The following is a 21,067-nucleotide window of genomic DNA, read 5'->3' on the forward strand; positions in this document are numbered from 1 at the left end:
AATACATATATATATGCATATTTTAAATTAAAGTGTTTATTTTATATTGTACATTTTTTTTAAAATATACTTTTTGGGAAATATATTTTGGTTTATCAAAATCATCATATTTTACAAATTTCCAAAATATTTGGCATTCATGATTCTTGAGAAAGATCATGTCCTAACTTACTGGATCGCGATTATTTTTCGATGAATTAGAAAGCCAAGCATTTGTTTTGCAATAAATTCACAAATTTCAAATGAAGCTTATTCTCGGGGATTCAAAATGTTGGGTCCTAACTTACTGGTCCTGATATTTTTTGACTTCTCGAAATAAGAATTTTCAAGAATAAAAGACAATATTCGGGTATTTTGAAGATTTAAAAACATTGTGCCCTAACTCACTGGGTGTGGTGTTTTATTTCTTTGAAATAAGAATTGTCTTATTATTTTAATCCATTCATGAAATAGAAAGTTTCCTTTTAAAATCTTTTCAAATTTTCGACACCAAGGCATTAAAAAAATCAATTTGGTACCAATTTTGGGCGTTACGAGGGTGCTAATCCTTCCTCGTGCGTAACTGACTTCCGAGCCTGTTTTCTCAAATTTCGCAGACCAAAATTATTTTTAAGGTGGGCCGATCACACCTTAATAAAGGATCGGTGGCGACTCCAGTTTTATTTTTTAAGTCGACAACTAAAATTTTTGTTTACAAAAAAAACGGTTTCGACAATATTATTTTTAAAAATTTTAAATATATTTTTAAAAATTATTATTATTTTAAATTTAAATATTATTTTTTAAAATTTAAATATTATAAAATATTATTTTTAAAGATATGACCTTTCAAATTTATTATTTATTTTATAATATTTTAAATGTATATTCTAAAAATTTTAAATATATATTTTTTAATTTTAAATATATTTTTTAATTATTTTTTTTAATTATGATTTTTTAAATTATTTTTAAAGATATTCAAACATTTTTTTTAAATTCTATTTAAATTTTAAAAAATAATATGTTTTTTTAGAATGACTCCACCACTTTATTACAAGTGTGATTTTTTAAATTTATATATTTTTAATATAAAAAATTAATATTCAATATTTTATTTTGGTGGTTCTCTAGCATATATAGAATGGTGAAATTGTTATGTTTAGTAGGAGAGTTCAAAAATTCTGTTGAAGATGAATAATGAGGTGTTTTTTTGTGTACGTTCTTTTTTATGGTGAAATTGTAGAAGGTGATGTTGGTTGTGTATTTCAAGGTCGGCAAAGAGTAGGGTTGCGATTTAAAAAAAAATGTGAAGCTGGTAGAAATGAAAAGGAAGATCAGTGCGAAAATAGCTATCCGTTGTAAAAGGGCGATATCCATATTATTTTACAAGTTTCCAATCTCTACAGATCCGTTCAAATTTTGTGAGATGCAACTGTTAGATGATGGTGACTTGGGCACTATGATGGAAATATGGTGGTCAACTGGGAGTGAGAACCCCCAACTAGTTGAGTTATTTGCTGAGTTAGCAGACTTAGAGCATGTTGAAAATGTTAGTCCAATAAGTCAACATCGCGAATTTGACTTTGATCTTAATATCGGATAGACTGACCAGTTAGACTGCAAAGGGACATTGCAGATACCTGAAAATCTAAATTATGGTGGGAGTTCGTATAACAACCCTACCCCTGGTCCCTGTTTACAAATACATCCGGAGGTGATAATAAGCACAGAGGCAGATGTCGGAGAAATGACGAATAATGGTAAAGATTCTGATCAGGACGTTTAAGATTTTAGTGACCCTGATGTTGGTGAGGTTCCAAATGATATCGATGATGAAGGCTCGGAGGAGGTTGAAGATGTTTACGACCCTTCATTTAGTAACTCGAGTCGTGGCATTGTTTTACGAAATGAACCTGGGGGTGACATGTTGAACGTAGATCCAGATGTAGCGTATGCATCTGAGTTCCCTAAGTACGTCGATATAGTACCTGCTCATAGATTGACGTCAAATTCGCAGTTGGAGGAGTTGTTCTTTGGACAACGATTTGAGAACAAGGCGGATTGTGTGTTTGCCATCAAACAGTACATCATGAAGTTGTCGATTGATTATAAGGTTTCCAAGTCTACACCGACATTATATGTTGGGAAATGTTGGAGACCCAACGATGGGTGTGGTTGGCGGGTTCGGACTGCATTTATACAGAGAACTCAACAGTGGCAAATGCAAAAAATAGAAGGGCGCCATACATGCACTGTCGCACGTATGTCTCAAGAGCACCAAAAATTGGATGCCAAAAGTATTTGTAACTGCATCATGCCACTAGTGAAAGATAGCCCAATCATTCCTGCGCCGAACATTGATTGAGCACATGCAAGCCCGATTCCAGGTGGGCGAAACAAATGGCTATGCAACAATTGTACGGCGACTGGGATGAGTCAAACAATGAACTTCAAGGTTGGATTTCAGCAATAATGGAGTACATCCTAGGAACTATTATGGACTTGTAAACGTTGCCTTATAAAGTCCCGAATGGACAATTGGAACTGGGGAGAAGAGTTTTCCGTCGACTGTTCTGGACTTTCGATCCATGTGTTAGGGCCTTCTCCCACTGCAAACTGCTAGTGCAAGTTGATGGAACGTGACTTTATGGAAAATACACACAAATACTTCTAATTGCGGTTGTACAAGACGGTAACAGAAATATACTACCGATCGTTTTCGCCATCGTGGAGTCGGAGAACTCTGAATTGTGGGCATATTTCATTCGGAACTTGCGGAGGCATGTTGTCAAGCAAGACAATATTTGCATTATCTTTGACAGATTGAAGGGCCTTGTTGCTACGATTTGGCAATCCAAGGTTTCGTAGAGGTCCGTCTACTGTATTCGTCACATCGCAGTCAATTCCCACAATGAGTACAAGAACAAAGACTGGTGCAAACGAATCATGAACATGGGTAGAAATATCATATTTAAATTCGTATTTGTAAATATTTCAAGTCCATTTCCTAATTGGGATGGTAATATGTTTTATCGAAATACAAACGTAGGATACGAGCTGGAAGCACATCAATTCAGACATAAGTTGGCGAGATTAGAGACTGATATGGTGGGTCTAAACCTTCTCTCAGATAGTGGTTGGGTAGCATGGAGCCATGACAATGGGCTCAAAGTTTTGACGAGGGGTACTAATATGGTCATATGACAACCAACCTTGTTGAGGCTGTTAACTCCGTTTTGAGACGTATGCGTCACTTGCCAATTTCAGTAGTTTTTACAGCCATATTTTACAGGCTAGCAACCTTAATGCCAAAAATGGGGTTGAGACAAGCAAAATAGTTAGAGGCAGGACACGTGCACGTCGAAAAAATTAGGGTTGTTATAAAAGAGAACGTTTAAAGGGTTAAGTCGATGAATGCAGAACTATATTCCCGAAACTTGGAAACTTTTCGAGTGACAGAATACATTAGTCGTCGGTCGAGGATCCTGCCACGGTTCTACAGAATTGATCTCCGAAATAGGCGGTGTGAGTGTAGGATGTTCCAAACACTACAGTACCTATGTGCGCATGTGGTTGTAGTGTGTGCTACCTATCGTTTGAATGTCGAACAATATATCGACGATGTGTACACACTTGAACATACTCTGCGTATTTGGGGTAATGAGTTCCTCATTTTAAGAGATGCATCGACATGGGAAATGCAACCGCCTGCATTCAAGATGTTGCTAGATCGGTCACTACGTAGGAGAGTCAAAGGTCGACCAATAGCAATAAGGATTCAAAACGACATGGATATAAGAGAACATGTCAATCCAAAGCGTTACACCATATGTAGAACAGTTGGCCACAATCAGAGCAAGTGTCTTCATGGAAACGTCTATACTAGTCAATCTTCACGGTCTGAAAGAAATTAAATATTGTACCAAATGTTTGCATTTTATGGTCTTTTGGAAATAAAGTTTGTATTGTTTAGTGTTAAGCTTTTATTTGAAATTAACAGTTGCAACTTTTAATACTTTAAAATATATTATAAATTATATGAAAAAATACTAATACATAAGTTGTGGAATTATAAACCAATACAAAAAATATTACATAACACTTGAAATTTACATAACTCAAAATTAGAAAGAATCGGGAGTGGTATCGTCGTTCTGGGTATAGCGGTTTAAAGGCCTTCGTTGACGGGGTGGCCATTGGGGTGTACTGTACACATCAGGAGGATCGACAGTTGGATCGAATGTGGCCTAAGGCAGGGTGGAGTACATGTTCTTACCAAACATATCAAATGATATCGGTTGTTGCTCTGGTTGATATGATCTAGGTGATATGAACTGCTCTGCAACTCATCACAAAAAGCGTCCACCCATTAGTCTGATATGTTCAAAGGTTGGTCCTCTGAGTCTAATCACTTTGAATTCAAATCATTTCATTTTAAGTTTGAATTGTTTATTTTTTTGATCAAATTGAATTGTAATGAGTTTTGATTCAAATTGCTCAAACAAAATTTTCTTAGCTAGAGTAGCAGGTGCTGTTGCAAAACTGATTGCAAAGGAGAGGAAGTTAGCCACATTAAAATTAACTTCTAGGGAGGTCTGTTTGATATCCAAAAACTGCCTAGCAACAGTCGGGTAGATAGAGAATGTTGGGGTTTGAACCAGAAAAGTTTGGGTAGAGCTAGATCTAAATGTTGGCTAGGTAAGCGTCATGTAGTAAGAGTAGTAGTTATGAACCTTATAGACTATCCCTATGGGGGTGGTGAAGGGAGGGCTCCAATTGGTAGGAAAAAACCTACAACCCCTTGAAGTTATCGAGTTTTAATTAGAATTAAAATATTAAATAAATCATGTTTTTAAATTTCTTAATATTTTAAAATAGTAAAAGATCAATATTTTTAACTTAGGCTTTAAGTGAACTGAATGAGCTTGAACAAATAAAAATGTTTTCCAATCTTGGTTTAGCCATGTGTAGATCAACTTAACCTATTATCCAACTTAACATATATATAGTTGGTACGTATTTTTAAGAATTATTCCAACTCAACAATTTAAGTGTTAAATTTGATTGATTCAAAGTTAAATTCAAGAAATTTAATTTTATTTAAAAAAGTTATTCCATAATTAGTTTGACTTTAACAATCAATTATTAAAAAAAATTAAAAACTTATTATAAAATTGTCAACACCAATCGCTTTTGTATGTATAATAAATGATATCAATTAGCAATACAAGCTGACATCTTACATCCCAACAAACTTTTAAAGTCAACTTTTTTTCGTTCTTTCTTTCGTGGGTGAATCAACATGTCTGAAGGACAAGATTGGATCAGGGTATTACCAGATGAAATTCTCCATCACATTCTGTCTTTCTTGACAACCAAACAATCTTGTCCAAAAGATGGATCGACCTCTGGAAATTCACCCGTCATCGACATTCAAATGGCAACTCCTTACCATGAGACCACTCCCTCTGAACGTACCTTCATACGCAACACTTTGACCCAACACCAAGCCTTCAAACTCCATAAGTTCAGCCTTGACTTCTCCTACGGAGCCTTAAGAGTACGCTGTCGCTAATGTTCAACTTCAACTCTACATTGAGTTTGCCATTTCAAGACAGGTTCAGATTCTCTCAGTTTCAACTGAGTTACTCTTTGAACACTTTGAAGATTATTATGTTTTGCCTAACGTGTTTTATTCCCATGATAATGTCCCATCATTAGAACAAGTTTCTTTAAAGGGTTTTCTTTTCAATCCAAATCCACCATGTGATTTACCCTTTGCTTCTCTGAAATCCCTTTGCCTCTTTGATTGTGCGATTGACGATGGAACTCTAAAGGGCTTGTTATCTAACATTCCTGTTCTTGAAAGCTTGACAATCGATTTGTGCCATAGATTACTCAACTTCAAAGCTTCTTGGTGTCAAAGTATGAGGCTTAAACACCTTGTAGTTAGATGCATGGATAACCCTGGTTTCAATCTAGAAATTGATTCGTCAAGTTTGTCAAGTTTTAAAGTCGATGGAAATTCAGTGAAGATCTCAGTCAGTTCAATGTCTTCCATTGATGAAGCCACAGTTTTTCGATCCAGATATTATCCGTATGTGCAAAACTTTGACACTAGAACATGGATAAGAAATCTTGCCCATGTAAAGAAATTTGGTGTGAATTCTTGGTTTTCTCAGGTAGATTTATTTCTTAGTAAATATTCCTTCATTATTGTTCTGTTTTTTTATTGAAATATTGATTTTTTGATGAAAGACTCATGCCCTTCTTTTGTTCTTGGTATGTCAAAGTTTCTTGCAAGAGAATATGAGGTGAACAACAATGGATGGAAAATATTCGAAAATCTAAAGGTATTTGCTTGGTTTGGTCCATTGGGGAAAGAGTGTGATCTCATTGCACTAATTGACTTCTTGGTTCATTGCCCTTCCCTAGAGAAGATTGAAATAGATGTGAGTTCTGTGTTTCCCAAATTTAAACGGTATTAAAAGAGAATACTGTTGATGTATGTGTAGGATGACATGGGGGAGATGTCCTAAAACCCAGTCATTACAATGTTGTTTTACAATTTCACCTGTCTCCCTCCATCAGCTCAATAACATTCTTACATCACAATTGAAATCCTTGATCTACAACACTAATTCTCATACATGTTGATGGATTTGCAGTTCAGATTTTCCTTCTGGGAAGAGGCTGGTGAGCATAGACCACCGTTTGCTTTGGAGCGTCCGTTTGTTGAGAACAGTGGAGATGGGCAACCAACAGTTGGATTTCTGGATAATGTGAAGAAAATTATCATACATCACTTCTTTGGCTATAAAAGTGAGATTGAATTTATCAAGCATCTAATGCAGAAGGCAGTTGTTCTTGAGACTTTATCATTAACTTACCATAGGCTTGAATTCAACCCAGAATCCTTTAGTCGTGGATTTACCAGTTGCCCTCCTAAAGAGTTGGTTCAAGAAGTGATTTTTAGCTTGTCTACAGCTTCCTCTAATGTTCATATATCGTTTCATCATACTTATCACAAGTTAGGATTCTAGAAGCATCAATTGAATAAATAATTTCCATTGATTTGATTGTAAATTGTTGATGTCTGCAACTGCAATCTATTTTTTTTATTAGAAAGTATCAGCTACTTCTTCCCAGTTTTCAGGTTTATTAGTTTCTCGGTTTCTAATCACATTTACACCCGAAAAAAAGAAAGCAAAATGAATTATATATAAAACAATATATAATATTTAATGATTAAAAAAAAGAACAAAGAAACTGATTCAGCAAAAACTGTTCTCCATGAATTTTACAAATTCCTGAAAATCTATTCTGCCATCACCATCTTCGTCAAAGGTATTGATCATGCTGTTGCAGTTTTCCAGCTTTAAACCTTGTTTCAACCCCAAAACACACAGAACTCTCTGCAATTCCTCTGCATCAATAAACCCATCTTTATTCACATCAAAAACATCAAAAGCTTGCTTCACTTCTTCCAAGCTTGGCTCTTGTTCAAACAACCTTGAAATCTCCTCACAACCGTATGATTCATTCAACTGTTCTTCACTTTCTTGGCTGCAAAAAATCCCCAGGTTCCCCATCAAAATCTCCACTTCTTTTCTACATAATCTCTCTCCACCAGATAAAACTTCCTTGCTTGAAAACCCAGATTTCTGGTCCTTCAGGTCCCAATCTGAAGTCTGGGATTGTGGAGAAAACGACCAATATCTTGAGACATAGCTTTTAACGGTGTTATAGCATGAAAAACCATGGAACAACAGCATCATATTGGAGTTTGAGCTTGCAGATGATGTTTCCATTGAAGCAAGTAGATTGGCTGTGTGATTGGGTAAAGAATATGGGTTTATATTTCTATGTTGAAAGAATGATATTGAAGAGAAAAGAAATGAAATGAAATTGATTGAAATGTGAGGTCTTGGGTGGGGTATTTTAAAGGCATGGAAAACCCTGCTAAGTTTTCAGAGGCGGTTTGATATGAAAAGGCAAGTTGCCTGTATGGTTTTCAACCACTGACGATTGACCGCCACCATGAAATAAATTAAGAAAAGAAAAGGCCTTTTTCTTTGCAGATAAGCATGAAAGTGTAAATCAATGGAGGTGGTAAAAGAGAGGACATTTCGAATATCCTGCATTATGGGAGTAGCTAGAAATATTTGGTCAACTTGTACCTTGTCTTGGTTCGCTTAGGTTTTTTTTTTCATAATTCATCCAAATAAATGGATTATTTACAAAAATATCCAAGTGTAAAATTTTGTATGAAAATGTTCCCATCTTACCTCCCGGTACTACGTACCCTTCATCATCTCGTAATCATCGCCCCATGATTGCCCGGTCCATAAAAATGACCCTTTTTTTGTGTCGATATTATGTTCGTGGGTATTGGTATGTAGTTTTTTCAAATACATTTAAAAGATATGGATATTTCAAGATTTAAAGAAAAAATATTTTAATAGATATCAACGTTAACGTTGCCGGCACTAATTTAAAATTTTAAAGAAAATTTGCATTTTTCTTGTTTTAGTGTCAACATTCTTTTTACCGACACTGGCGTGATTTTTGAAAAAAAAAATTGCAACGTACTGTAGTTGCCGAAACAGATGAAAAGAAGAGAAAAAGCTGAGGAAAAATAAAAACAAAAGAAGACGAGAAAAGACAAAACAAGTGAATGCAATTAAATTGCATGAAAACCAGTAATTCCATTAATTAATTAAGTCGTCGAAAAGGCAATTAGAAAGTTTTAAAAGTTTGCATTAATTAAATTGCATGGAAATTATTAATGGAAATATTTGCTTTAAGGGCGTAAAAAACTTCAATTTATTAAAAAAATTAAGCTTTTGTTTTTTTATGCATTTATTTGAGTATTTGAACTTTTAAAATGTATAAAAAAATACCTTTAAACTTTTTAAAAAAAAGCAGTGAAGCCCCTACTTTTTTTATACTTAATTGGGTACTTGAACTTTCAAAATATATAAAAAAAGCTCTCAAACTTTTTCAAAAAAAAAAACAATTTTTGCACTCAACTATGTACTTGAATCGCCTCTAATTTTTTCAATTAAAGCCACCATGTGTCACAACCAAAATGTGACATGTGACAAAAAAAATCAATAAAAATCAATAAAAGTAATCAAAATTATTAAATTTTAATTAAAAAATATAAAAATTATAAAAAATTGTAAAATTTTATAAAAATTGTAAAAAAATATAAAGTATATAGAAATATAGAAAAAAAATTTATAGAATTTTATAAAGTTGTAAGAAATTTATAAAAAATGTAAAAAAATATAAAATTCGTAAAAAATTATAAAAATTATTGTACTAAAAGAAGCATTTTATAAATTTTTTATAACATTTATTGATTTTTATTTTTATCATTTTTTGTCACATGTCACGCTGTGTTGTGGCACAATGGCTTTAATTAAAAAATGGGGGTCGTTAATTTTAACTGTCAATGGTTAAAGTTAATGGTTAAAGAATTTTTTTTTATTATTTTTATAAAAGTTTACAATTTTTTATGATTTTTATATTTTTATTAAAAGTTAACAGTTTTTATAAATTTTATTGATATTTATTTTTTATAATTTTTTAGTCACATGTTATACTGTGGTTGTGATGTGACTTTAATTGAAAAAAATTAGAGGTAGTTAAATTTAACTGTCAACTATTAAAGTTAATGGCCAAAGGGCCTTTTTGATGCATTTGACAGTTCAAGTACCTAATTGAGTGCAAAAAAAATTCAGGGGCTTAATTGCTTTTTTTTTTAAAAGTTCAAGGGTTTTTTTGATACATTTTAAAAGTTTAAGTACTCAGTTGGGTGCAAAAAGAAAAAAAACAGAGACTTAATTACTGTTCTTGATGAAGTTTGATGATTTTTTTCACTCTTAATTAGAGGTAGTTTAAATGGTTTATTGTATGGAAACCATATGCAGCTTTTAATTGCATGGAAACTTTTTAATTAATAAAAAAATCTTTTAAATGTTCAAAAAAAGTTTTTAAACCATTTAATTAATGCAATTAAACTATTTAAACGTTAAAAAAACATGGATAATTTAAAAAGTTAGTTACCATACAATTAAAAAAATTGTATATGGTAAAAAAGTTGTACATGTTTTTTAATATAAAAAAACAATTTAAATGGTAAAAAACTGTATACGGACCACAATTACTGCAAGAAAACATGTAAACGAGACAGTAAGAAACTAAGGGGAAAGTATTAATAAACATCTGACTAAGGGTGGGTTTGGATGGGCGGTTGGGTGCGGTGCGGTGCATTTAGCTTACTTTTTGTCTCACACTACAATATCTAATCTCACTGCCATCGCTGTTTTTACACTAACCGCAGGTAAACGCACCGCCCATCCAAACCCACCCTAAAACGAGGAATACCAACGACCCTTGCTTAGTTTTTATTGTATGCTATGAGAATGAGAAGACTATTCTTTTAATGCACCATAATTTTGCATTAATTAAAAGGTTTTTCATTAATTAAACTTTATCGTAATTACTCATGCAATTTACTTGATGCACCACAAATTAATTAAAAGACTCTGTCTTTAATTTATTAGTTTCCTCTCTTTTTTTTACTGGCCCCGATAATCATAACACGCCGGTAAAAAAAAGTTTCAAAAATCACATCGGTGTCGACAAAAAGAATGTTGACACAAAAAAAAAGACATTTTTAAAAAAAAATTTGAATCATTGTTGGTAACGAGAGTGTCTATACCTATTAAAATATTATTATTATTTTTTAATCTCGTAATACGCGTATTTTTTAAGTGTATTTGAAAGAAAAATACATATCGATGTTGAGACACAAAAAAAAAGGTCATTTTTTATGGATCCGGAAATTATGAGAGAATGATTACAAGATGATGGAGGGTGAATTTTGTACCTGAATATTTTCGTAAATAAACATTTGAATGGATGAGTTTTGGAAAAAAGCGGTTGGCCTACTTTTGTTTTTTGTCTTTATGTGCTTCTATTTCTCTGCTTTGTTTCTTAGAACCTGCTGCCTTCCGTCTTGTTTAATTGCAATTTCTGAAGTTGACGTTTTGCTGTTGGGACAATGAAGTTTCTGTTTTATTTTTTTCCTTGAATTTGATAGTTTTTTTTAATTTCATCCTTTAATTTAAATTTTATGTCAGTGTATATAACTCGTGATTGACTCAACTATTTAGTTCAAACCCAGTTTAAAATCTTAAAACCTTATATATTGAGAAAATCTTGTGATAGTATATTTATAATACATCTTAACTAAACTCGTTTATAGGTCGAGTTATTTGCTTAGACCTGAAAGTCTATTCGAAATTTGAGAAGTTTGTGTAAAAATATTAAGCTTAAAAAATAGATTTGGACAAAAAAATTAGGCCCATTTAATATATGGGTTGGACTCAAGCTTAAACATTCAAAGCTCGAGTTTAGCCCGACTCTTTTTTAGTTTATATTATTTTATATTATGTTATTTTTTTATACATTGTGTAATTTATAAAACATAATAATAAAATTTATAGTAATATATAATACTACTATAATGTAAACATTTAAAAATGTTAAGATAATTATATATAAAATTTTAATAAATGAAAAATATAAATATTAAATTAAAATAATCTAAATACAACTTTAATTTTTTTAAATATGAACGAGTTTATAAAAAAATTTAGAGTCATATTTCGAGACCGGGCCAAGTTTGAACAAATATAAAGTGTGTTGATATCACACTTAGGCTCAATCTGATCTCAACCTGATCGACTCATGAACACCTCTAATCTTAACTAAGCTTAAGTTTTTTTTTTCAACATTTCAATATCCCAAACAAGTTTTAAAAAGAATAGTTGGATAAATGCAAATGGAAAAGAAAAACAACAAAAAAAAAATAATAACAGTCACATAAAACATGAATCCAAATATGATCTCAACTCTTTAGTTGGTACAGTTCACTACATATGTATCAATGATCATGGCAGTGGCGAAGTTAAGGGGTTGGCAAGGTGCCCTCTTAAATAGAAAATTTTTCTATTTAGGTCTTTTTTATAATTTTTAAAATTTTAAAATAGTAATGGTAAAATTATATTTTGGCTCCAAAAATGATAAATTTTGATTTAATCCTTTAATAATTATAAAGATATATACTATTAAAATGATAAAATTTTATTTTTACTATTGTAAAAATATACAATTTAATTTCGACCATTTCAAAAAAAAAATTCTGACTTTGTCCATGGATCATGGATGCTAGAGATCATACTTAAAGGGGTTTTTTACTCAAATATATTAAAAAATAATTAAATACCTAAATAGGTTGCCAGCTAGATTAATTACTGAAATGGTACGTTTTCTTTAATCACGCCTATTTGATAGGCGTGAATCAATTTTTTATATTAAAATATTTATTTTCTCGCTTAATAAAATATTATTACTTTTTTTCTCGGATCAGTATATAACCTGGGTATAGATATGAAATACAGGTTGCGGCTATTTGGTAGGCACGACTAGTTGAGCCTATCTGACAGGTGCGACTAGTTGAGCCTATCTGACAGTAGGGGTATTCATTCGGTTAACCGACCGGTTAACCGACCCGAAATTGCTATAACCGAATTAACCGACCTTCCAAAATTTTTAACCGTTAACTGAACTGAATTTTAAAAAAAAATTAACCGAACCGAAATTTTTTCGATTAATAAGGTCGGTTAACCGAATTAACCGAAAATTATGTGTTTTTTATTTTTGGTTAAAAATTGCCCGAATTACCCAAATTACCCGATTAACCGAATTAACCGAATTACCAGAAAATTACCCGAATTACCCGAAAATTACCCAAAAAATTCGGTGTTGAGCTTGAGAAAAAATTGGGCCGGGTTTAATTTGACCTAGTTTAGGCCCTACCCTGCGAAATTCGGTTTACCCGATTTTTTTCGGTTAACCGACCGGTTTCAAACCGATTTAGCCGTTAACCAAAAAAATCAAAAAAAATTAACCGACTCCCGACCGAATTTTTTCGGTTAACAGACCAATTAACCGAACTCGATCGGTTAACCAAAAAAAAATCGGGTTAACCGAATTATGCACAGCCCTATCTGACAGGCGCGACTAGTTGTGCCTAACTCAGAGGCGTGAATGGTGGGGCCCATTGCTGCTTAATTTCAAACAACCTATAAAATTATATAACAACAAATTTAATCAACATTTTAATAAATCAATAAAAATTGTTAAATAAATAAAAAATCAAATAAAATTACATTATATAAAAATTACATTAAAAAATCACAAAACACTAAACTAAACACTAACAATTTATATAACCTAATCATAAATTACTAACAAAATAACTATAAAATTATTTTTAAAAAATACATTACTAAAAAATCACAAAACACATAACTAATATAGATTGAAAAAATGTTTACACAATCTGTCAAGGTTGATAACAGATTTTTCTTCCTTAAATTACTTATGCCAACAATATGCTCATGTATAAAATAAATTCATGTTCATGCATTTAACTTTGAACATTGATATTTGTGGGTGTTAAATTTTTTAATTAAAATTTTAAATAATTTTAATAAAAGCATTTGTCAATATCTTAATTCATACTTATAGTCAACCCTAAAAATGCATTAAATGGAATTCGAAGATTCATATCCTACTTGTTATTGTAGATAAAAATATCCATATCTCATATTTTTTCACACACCATTCGCGCCTACCTGTCAGGCTCGATTAGTCGCGCCTACCTGACAGGCGCGACCCTTTTTTACCTGTATTTTAATCCGTTGACCGTATTTTTACCTGTATATATATTTAAATATTTTTAATAAAAATAAAAAATTAATATTTTATTTAAACAAAAAAATAAAATATTTTAATATAAAAAATTGATTCGCGCCTGTTAGATAGACGCGATTAAAGAAAACGTACCATTTCAATAATCAATTTAGCTGACAACCTATTTAGATATTTATTTTTTTTTAATATATTTAAGTAAAAAACTCTACTTAAAGCTATGAACTAAATTGTTCTCAACCACTAGAATCTCCTAATAACATGTCTTGTTTACATGGTACAAAGATATTATGCATAGAATTCATCACACTAAAAGAAAACTCACAACAAAAACAGGAAGAAAGATCAAATAACACAACACTAAGCCCCAAAACCAAATAACGACATTTTCCTTTAACAAATTCGAAGCTTATGCCATCACATTCACAATCAATGCTTTAAAACCTCTTCCTTACTTTATATGAAATGTTTAAACTTGATTCGATTAAAAAAAAATTGAGTTTCGAGTTATTTAATTTTTAGAGTATACTCAAATAAAAAATTTAACTTTCAAGTTTGAGTTGAGTTGAATTTTACAATTCAAATAATATATTAGTGTAAATACCCCTTTGATCCATATCCATTTTAAAAATGAGCAAATTGATTTCTCTCTACAAAAGTTACAAAATAATTCAAAATAATTTTGAATAATAATTCAAAAATTCAAAATTTAAAAATCTTCTAAAATAATAATTTTGAGAACCTAAATTAATTAATTAATGATTGAAGTTTATCATACTAAAATATCTTAGGTTTTTTTTTTCTTTTTTGCTTTGAAATTTTTTTCAAATATATATGGTTTTGAATTTATGTGCTCTAACATATAATTAGTTATATTGTAACAAGATTTTAATTTGATATTTTTAATTTTTTAATTTAACTCGAACAATTTCACTTGATTCGACTTGACTTGCATTTTATTTTACTCGACTCGATTTGAAAAAAAAATTTAAAATTAAATTAGGATGATAAAATAAGACCCGTCATATAAGTTTAATTCACATTTGGGTTATTAGCTAATGACGGGTCATTGGATACAATAGCTAAGTTTTCATATCCCATCTTCTATTGGAATGAAACCCCCAGCCTACCCGTACCATTCAAGCAGGCACAAAACAGTCACAGCACCACCCCTCAGTTCAAATTCTGACGATCTTCTTCCACTTGTGGTTCTGCAAAATTCGACACTCCTCCAACAAGATAAGTGTCCCTCCCCCTTTTAAAACCTTCTGTCGCCAAGCAATGTGCTGTTTCACTCCCCTTTCTTGATATATGCTTAAACGTGGATTTCTTGATATATGCTTAAACATGGATTTCTTGAAATTTTGACTCTTCAATGTACGTACTAATAACTGATCCATCTCTATTTTTGTCCAGAAGTCTTTTAACCACCGTAAGAGCATCCCCTTGGATAATAACCTCTTGGAGCTCTAGATCTAGCCCCAACCAAACTGCTTGAAGGCATGCAAGAACCTCCACAACAAACTCAGTAGGTATGTATTTATTCTGTACTATTGAGGAAACCAAAGTATCTCCTACTTGATTTCTGATAATAACCCTTGTGCATGATCTCAGAGAGTGCTTTTGAAATGCTGCATCATAATTAATCTTAATGAAATCGCCACCCGGAGGACTCCATCTCACCTCTGATTCAATTATATTTGCAGAAGACCTGGTTCTTAGAGCATCGAGTTCACCAATGTAAGCTCCTACTTAACCAATTATCTCCTGTGGTGTTTGTGCGACTCTGTCATGGATCAATCTAGTCCTTGATGCCCACAAAAACCATATAGCATACATTATTACCCTACAGGTTTAAGATTCAGAATCGAGTGAAGTTGAGTCCACATGGTGACTTGTATATTAGTTTAAGATTCGTACTCAATGTGTATGAAAACCTGTAGAATTATTTTTATTCTTAAATTATGTATCCGACTATTGGATATATGTTGTTTAGTATCCTACCATCGTTGCTTGAAGAAAATATTAAAAAATTAGCTACTTTTTATTATTTCCAAAATAATACATTTAAGGGTTAGTGTACATATTAAATCATAAATTTACTCATAATCCATGTCCAATCATATCAGAAAAAAGCTAAAAAGAAAAACGAATGCTACTTCTTTGGTGAGAAATATTTTTATTTATTTTAAATAATAAGATTTAAGTATATTTTAAATATTCATATAAATAATATAAATTTTTAATGCAAAATAAAAATAATCATTTATTTTTATTTAATATAATATAGTTTATTATTTAATTAATTAAAAATATATACATAAATAAAAACCCTAACAATTGTAGGGGGATTAATGCTAGTATAAGTTCAAAACCCGATCAAAACGAAATTAAGAATTATGTAATGAAGAATATTTAGCATATTGTCTATAAGTAAGGTTGGAGGGGTAAAATACAAAAAAATGTTGATTTTTTTTGAAAATTTATTAGATTAGGTCGGTTTTTTAAAATTTACCGAATTAGGCCGAAAAAACAAAAATTCGTTCAATTGGACGTATTTTCAGTGGATTGGGAGGAAAACGCTTCGAGCTAGAAGCGTTTTCCATAATGGCTACTTCCCCCACCCCAACGTCTCTTTTTTTTTCCTATTTAAATCCCTAATTCCATCTTCTCTTTTAAATTTCTCTCAATTCTCTCTTAATTCTCACACCAATTTTTATTAATCTCTCAACTCTCTTTTTTTACTAAAATTGTATTAAGGTTTTTTAAAAACAATTTTGTATTATAATTTATTTTGTATTTATTGAAATTAGTAATGGCAACATCTCTAATTCATTTGGATGACAAGCACATTTCAATTGATCAATTGCAAATAGTAAGAATTTTTATTATTATATTTAATTTAATTTAAATATTTTGTTGTTATACTAAAATTTAATATTTTGTATGTTTTTTTATATAGTCGGAAGATTGAATTTTGGAGACATATATTCGTAATCTACCCATTCCTCCATCGTCTTTAATTGAACCATACTTGAGAGGTGCAAGAATTTTGCACGTGGCCGTATGGGTAGGGGGTGTAAATTGGACCTTACATTTATAAGCGCGTTGGTGGAAAGATGGAGACTCGAGATGTACACATTCTATCTTTAATGCAACAAGTATGCTATCATACTCAAGGACATGCAGTTACAGCTTGGGTTATCGGTGGATAGGTTGGTAGTAATTGGGTCAGTTGTCACTGCCGATTGGAGAGATGTATGCAAGCAACTTTTGGGAGGGTTCTGGATACAATTTATGGAGCCTGAATAGATATGAATTGGTTGAAAAAATAATTTGGTGGGCTTGATGCGGAATCGAGTGAAGTTGAAAGAGAATAACACGTTCCGGCTTACATCCTTATGATCATTGAGGGTCTCCTAATGCCTGATAATCATGAAATCTTGTCCACTTAAGGTGGTTGCTAAAACTCGTGAACTTTAGAAAAGCAGATAAACTCAGTTAGGGGCCAGTCGTGTTGGCGACGTTGTACCAGGAGATATATCAGGCGATGCAACCACAGAAAATTAAAATCGATGGTTAATAAAAATTTACATTGTTAAACCAAGTTTAATTCAATCATTTTCTAAGGATAAATATGTACAGTGATCCAGTTTACACGAGAAAAATGGAACAAAGTTGTATATTATATTATTTTTTATAGTATAATTAAAATTTGTATTTACAAATTACAAAAAAATTGAGCATGAATGAAAAAAATCAACAAATAGATTTTAGTTAAAAAAATTAATAAATTGATTAATAAAATGTTGTCCTTATTGTAACTCATTGATATGGATATAACGACATTTTATACCTTGGGTTCCTACAAAACCCACATAACCTTAGCTAGTTTGTCTTCTCCAGAATGTCAATGTTGTCGCATATCTGAGAAGATTTTGGTTGACCTTTTGATTTATGGCGTAATGAACTATTAGGTAACAACTTGAATGGAGCGCTCGATACTAGTGGCCACATACCTTGATCTAGGACCGGTGGGAATCCATATCTCCACATGTTATACATGTGTTGTAGTTTGTACACTTCGTCCACAAAGCTCATATAATCCAAACGTACAGAGAAACATGTTGACATTGCATTAGCTCATGGAAAATGAAGTACATCAAATCTCTCATAGTCCCAGGTCCGTTGTTTCAGGTGTACAGATACACTCCCCTAGCAATACCTTGGTTGAGTCTGTCAAACTCCATAACCCAAAACGATAGGTCTTCGAGTGAGTGTCACGTTGAATGCATACATTTCGCTCGTGTTATGGCCTCCCTAATTTCTTTCATAATGTCATCGCATCAAATGTGATTGCCCTTTATCTGTCTAACATATTTTTTCGCTCGCTTTAGAAATATTTCTGCCAAACGAAAATATGTTTAATTCACAACCGAGGTTATTAGCAAATGATGTGTTCCATTCAATATAAAATTGATGCATTTTGTCAAGTTTGTCGTCATGTACCCATATCGTAGACCCCCGTCATACGATTGTGTCTACTAATTGAAAGGTATGCTAGAGAGGTAACCCACACCGGCACTGTTAATGGCCCGTAAGTTTTCTAACATTTTATGGAAACAGTGTTTGACTAGTTTGTACCTTGTCGGGGAAAGTGAATAGTTTATCCATTCATTTCAACATTTGCTGATCGGTTAAATATCAAATAATTGAAATAGTGGCGAATACATACCCATATTAATCACTTGTGAGTGCTAAAATTCATATTCATGATGTCTGTGGTAGTTTGTCGCAATATGTCTTAAATAATACTTATGGTGTGTGCGATCCTAAAGGCTTCCCTGTTGTTCAATTACGACCAATATTTTAGGTCTCTTGTCGGAGATGACACATATATCGTGTTGGGGGATAACATACCTCATCAACCTAGACAATAAGAAATTGGCAGGATTTTTTGATTACCATTATGTGCTATATAGCCAACAACAATCAATGCATATATCTTCCATACATAAAGATGTCATCGATTTGTACCAGTGGCTTACAGTATCGAAATACTTGTCGATATTGCTTGAAAGTCCAAAAGAAACTATGGAACACTTAGCATCCATGGATCAACCGGTCATTGTAATACGTAGACATCATTTCCAGATCAATTACGCAACCTAGAACGTACTACTCCAGTACCTGACACCACTACTACAAATCATTGTATGATGCATCCCATCCATTATGCATTTACTTCAATGCATTCTGCTTTACGATCCACGCCTTGTAGTACGACGTCATGTAATCGTACTGGCTAGGGATATTTGTAATTAAAATTGACATAGCAATTCTGAGACTCATTTCGTAACAGCCCGTTTCTGAGTATGACCAGAACAATGGTTTTGGGACCACTTAATCGAGTCAAAATATTTATTTTACTATTTTAATAAGTTTTACAACATGATAGAATTATACTATAAAAATTTCGTTAAGAAATTTTACCGTTTAAATGTTTAATTTGATAAAAAAAGACTTAATCACGTAAAATGTAAAAGTTGCATACTATTTGTTAAAGGGCATTAATTGCTATGAATTTAAATGTGTAAGTCCTTATGTGGTTATTTGACATTTTGTTAATAGGATGGATAAAAATAGTCATCCATTAAGTGAATTTTGTGTTATATATAAGGTTAATATAGTAATTAGTGAAATTGGGGAAATTATATTAAAACAAAACAATATGATGGCCATTTTATCATCTTTTATGGCCGAATGAAACAAGGAAGAAAGCTAAAAATAGGGTTTTGATATTCGGCAACTTGGTAGCTTGATTAGGTAAGCAATTTTGCTCGGTTTTTGATGATTTCTATGTTTTTGTGATCGTTTCTTTGTGTACTAGCTAGCCCGTGCCTTAATTTTTGAGTTTGTTAGTGATTTTAAAAAATTCCATTGATGAATCCATGAGTTTTATGATGTTTGATGATGAATTATGATGGCTAGGTGTTTGATATATATGTTTTGTAAAGAGATTTTTGGAAAAAATGTCAATTAGGAATTTTAATTGAGGAATTTGTAAAATGTTGAAATATTGTGGTTGAAAGTGTGAAATAAATAGAAACATGTGGCTGCTAGTATTGTCATAAAGATTCGGCTATGCATGGGTTATGGCCTAAATGCATAAATTTGCCATTTTGTGTAATAAAGACTAATTTGCAAAGTAGTCAAAAGTATAGGGGAGAATGTGTAAATTGCCAAATATATGAATTGTGGATTAAATTGTATTGAATAGTTACTGAAAGTATCGAATTTGATAATATTTAGATCAAGATAAACAATTACCGGAACTAGATCGGGAGAAACGAAAAGTAGACGAGTAGACGACGGTTTATCCGAACAATACAAGGTAAGTTCGTATAGCTAGAATCAAATTATTAAATATTTGTAATTGTCCAAAAATAAATGTATATAAGTTGAATGAATAATCTACTTGAAATTTAAATTACCGGTATACGATTATATTACTGTTTATAGGAATGAAAATAAAATGTTACAAATGTTATATATGTTACATGGATTTGGTATAATAATATGCAATGAATATGCAATTTGAGTATTAAATTGTATGTACGTAATTAAATTGAATATATATATGATTTGAGAAATTGAGTTATTGATTATTGAATGCTTAAATGATGAAATTGGACAATATCGAGCCCCGTTCAAACTTTAGAAAATCGTCGGATACGAGTGACCTATCACTAGGGTTACCGTTTGGTTGAGCTCCTGTATTTGTTGCGGACTCACCATAGCTCGTATGAGCTTACCGTTTTAGCTCTTATAAGCTTACTGTTTCAGCTCTACGGAGCTTACCGTTCAGCTCGATAGAGCTTACCATTTACCGGCTCAAGAGGAGCAAACCGATCATGGCTCGAAAGAGCGTAAATGATGAGGAATTGACTGATTTCTGATAAATACACTCATAGTGTATCACCCGTGTATCCCTTGATGTTCTAATAGGTTCAACTGGCATAATTACTGTTACTGATCATAAAAATAAGTTATATAATTATATGGATGAAATACTGTTGATATGTATAAGTTAATGTTGATACGGATAAATTTCTGTTATTACTAATGAATTACAGGTTATACGAATAGGAATGAATTGATATAAATGTTATATGATTTACATGGTTTATAAGTTACATGGATTATTTGTTTTATGAATATATGAATTATAGAGATGACATGAGATATTTAGCTATATGACTTGGATTGATTTTATGATAAATGTTTATATGAA

General features: G+C 31.8%; 2 protein-coding genes across 2 annotated transcripts; one reads left to right on the forward strand and one right to left on the reverse strand.

Moving 5' to 3' along the window:
• The first annotated feature begins 5,230 nt into the window (after positions 1–5,230).
• On the forward strand, positions 5,231–7,062 carry LOC107937404 (uncharacterized). Its single transcript, XM_041091876.1, has 3 exons — positions 5,231–6,164; positions 6,276–6,434; positions 6,651–7,062. The coding sequence occupies exons 1-3, from the start codon at positions 5,910–5,912 to the stop codon at positions 7,023–7,025; spliced, it is 789 nt and encodes a 262-aa protein (XP_040947810.1). The 5' UTR covers positions 5,231–5,909; the 3' UTR covers positions 7,026–7,062.
• A 136-nt stretch (positions 7,063–7,198) lies between these two features.
• Positions 7,199–8,112, reverse strand: LOC107937405 (probable calcium-binding protein CML46). The gene has a single exon (XM_016870274.2). The coding sequence runs from the start codon at positions 7,791–7,793 to the stop codon at positions 7,257–7,259; it is 537 nt and encodes a 178-aa protein (XP_016725763.2). The 5' UTR covers positions 7,794–8,112; the 3' UTR covers positions 7,199–7,256.
• Between the last annotated feature and the right edge of the window lie 12,955 nt (positions 8,113–21,067).

The sequence above is a fragment of the Gossypium hirsutum genome, chromosome D04 (genome assembly GCF_007990345.1).
Source record: "Gossypium hirsutum isolate 1008001.06 chromosome D04, Gossypium_hirsutum_v2.1, whole genome shotgun sequence".
Classification (NCBI taxonomy): domain Eukaryota; kingdom Viridiplantae; phylum Streptophyta; class Magnoliopsida; order Malvales; family Malvaceae; genus Gossypium; species Gossypium hirsutum.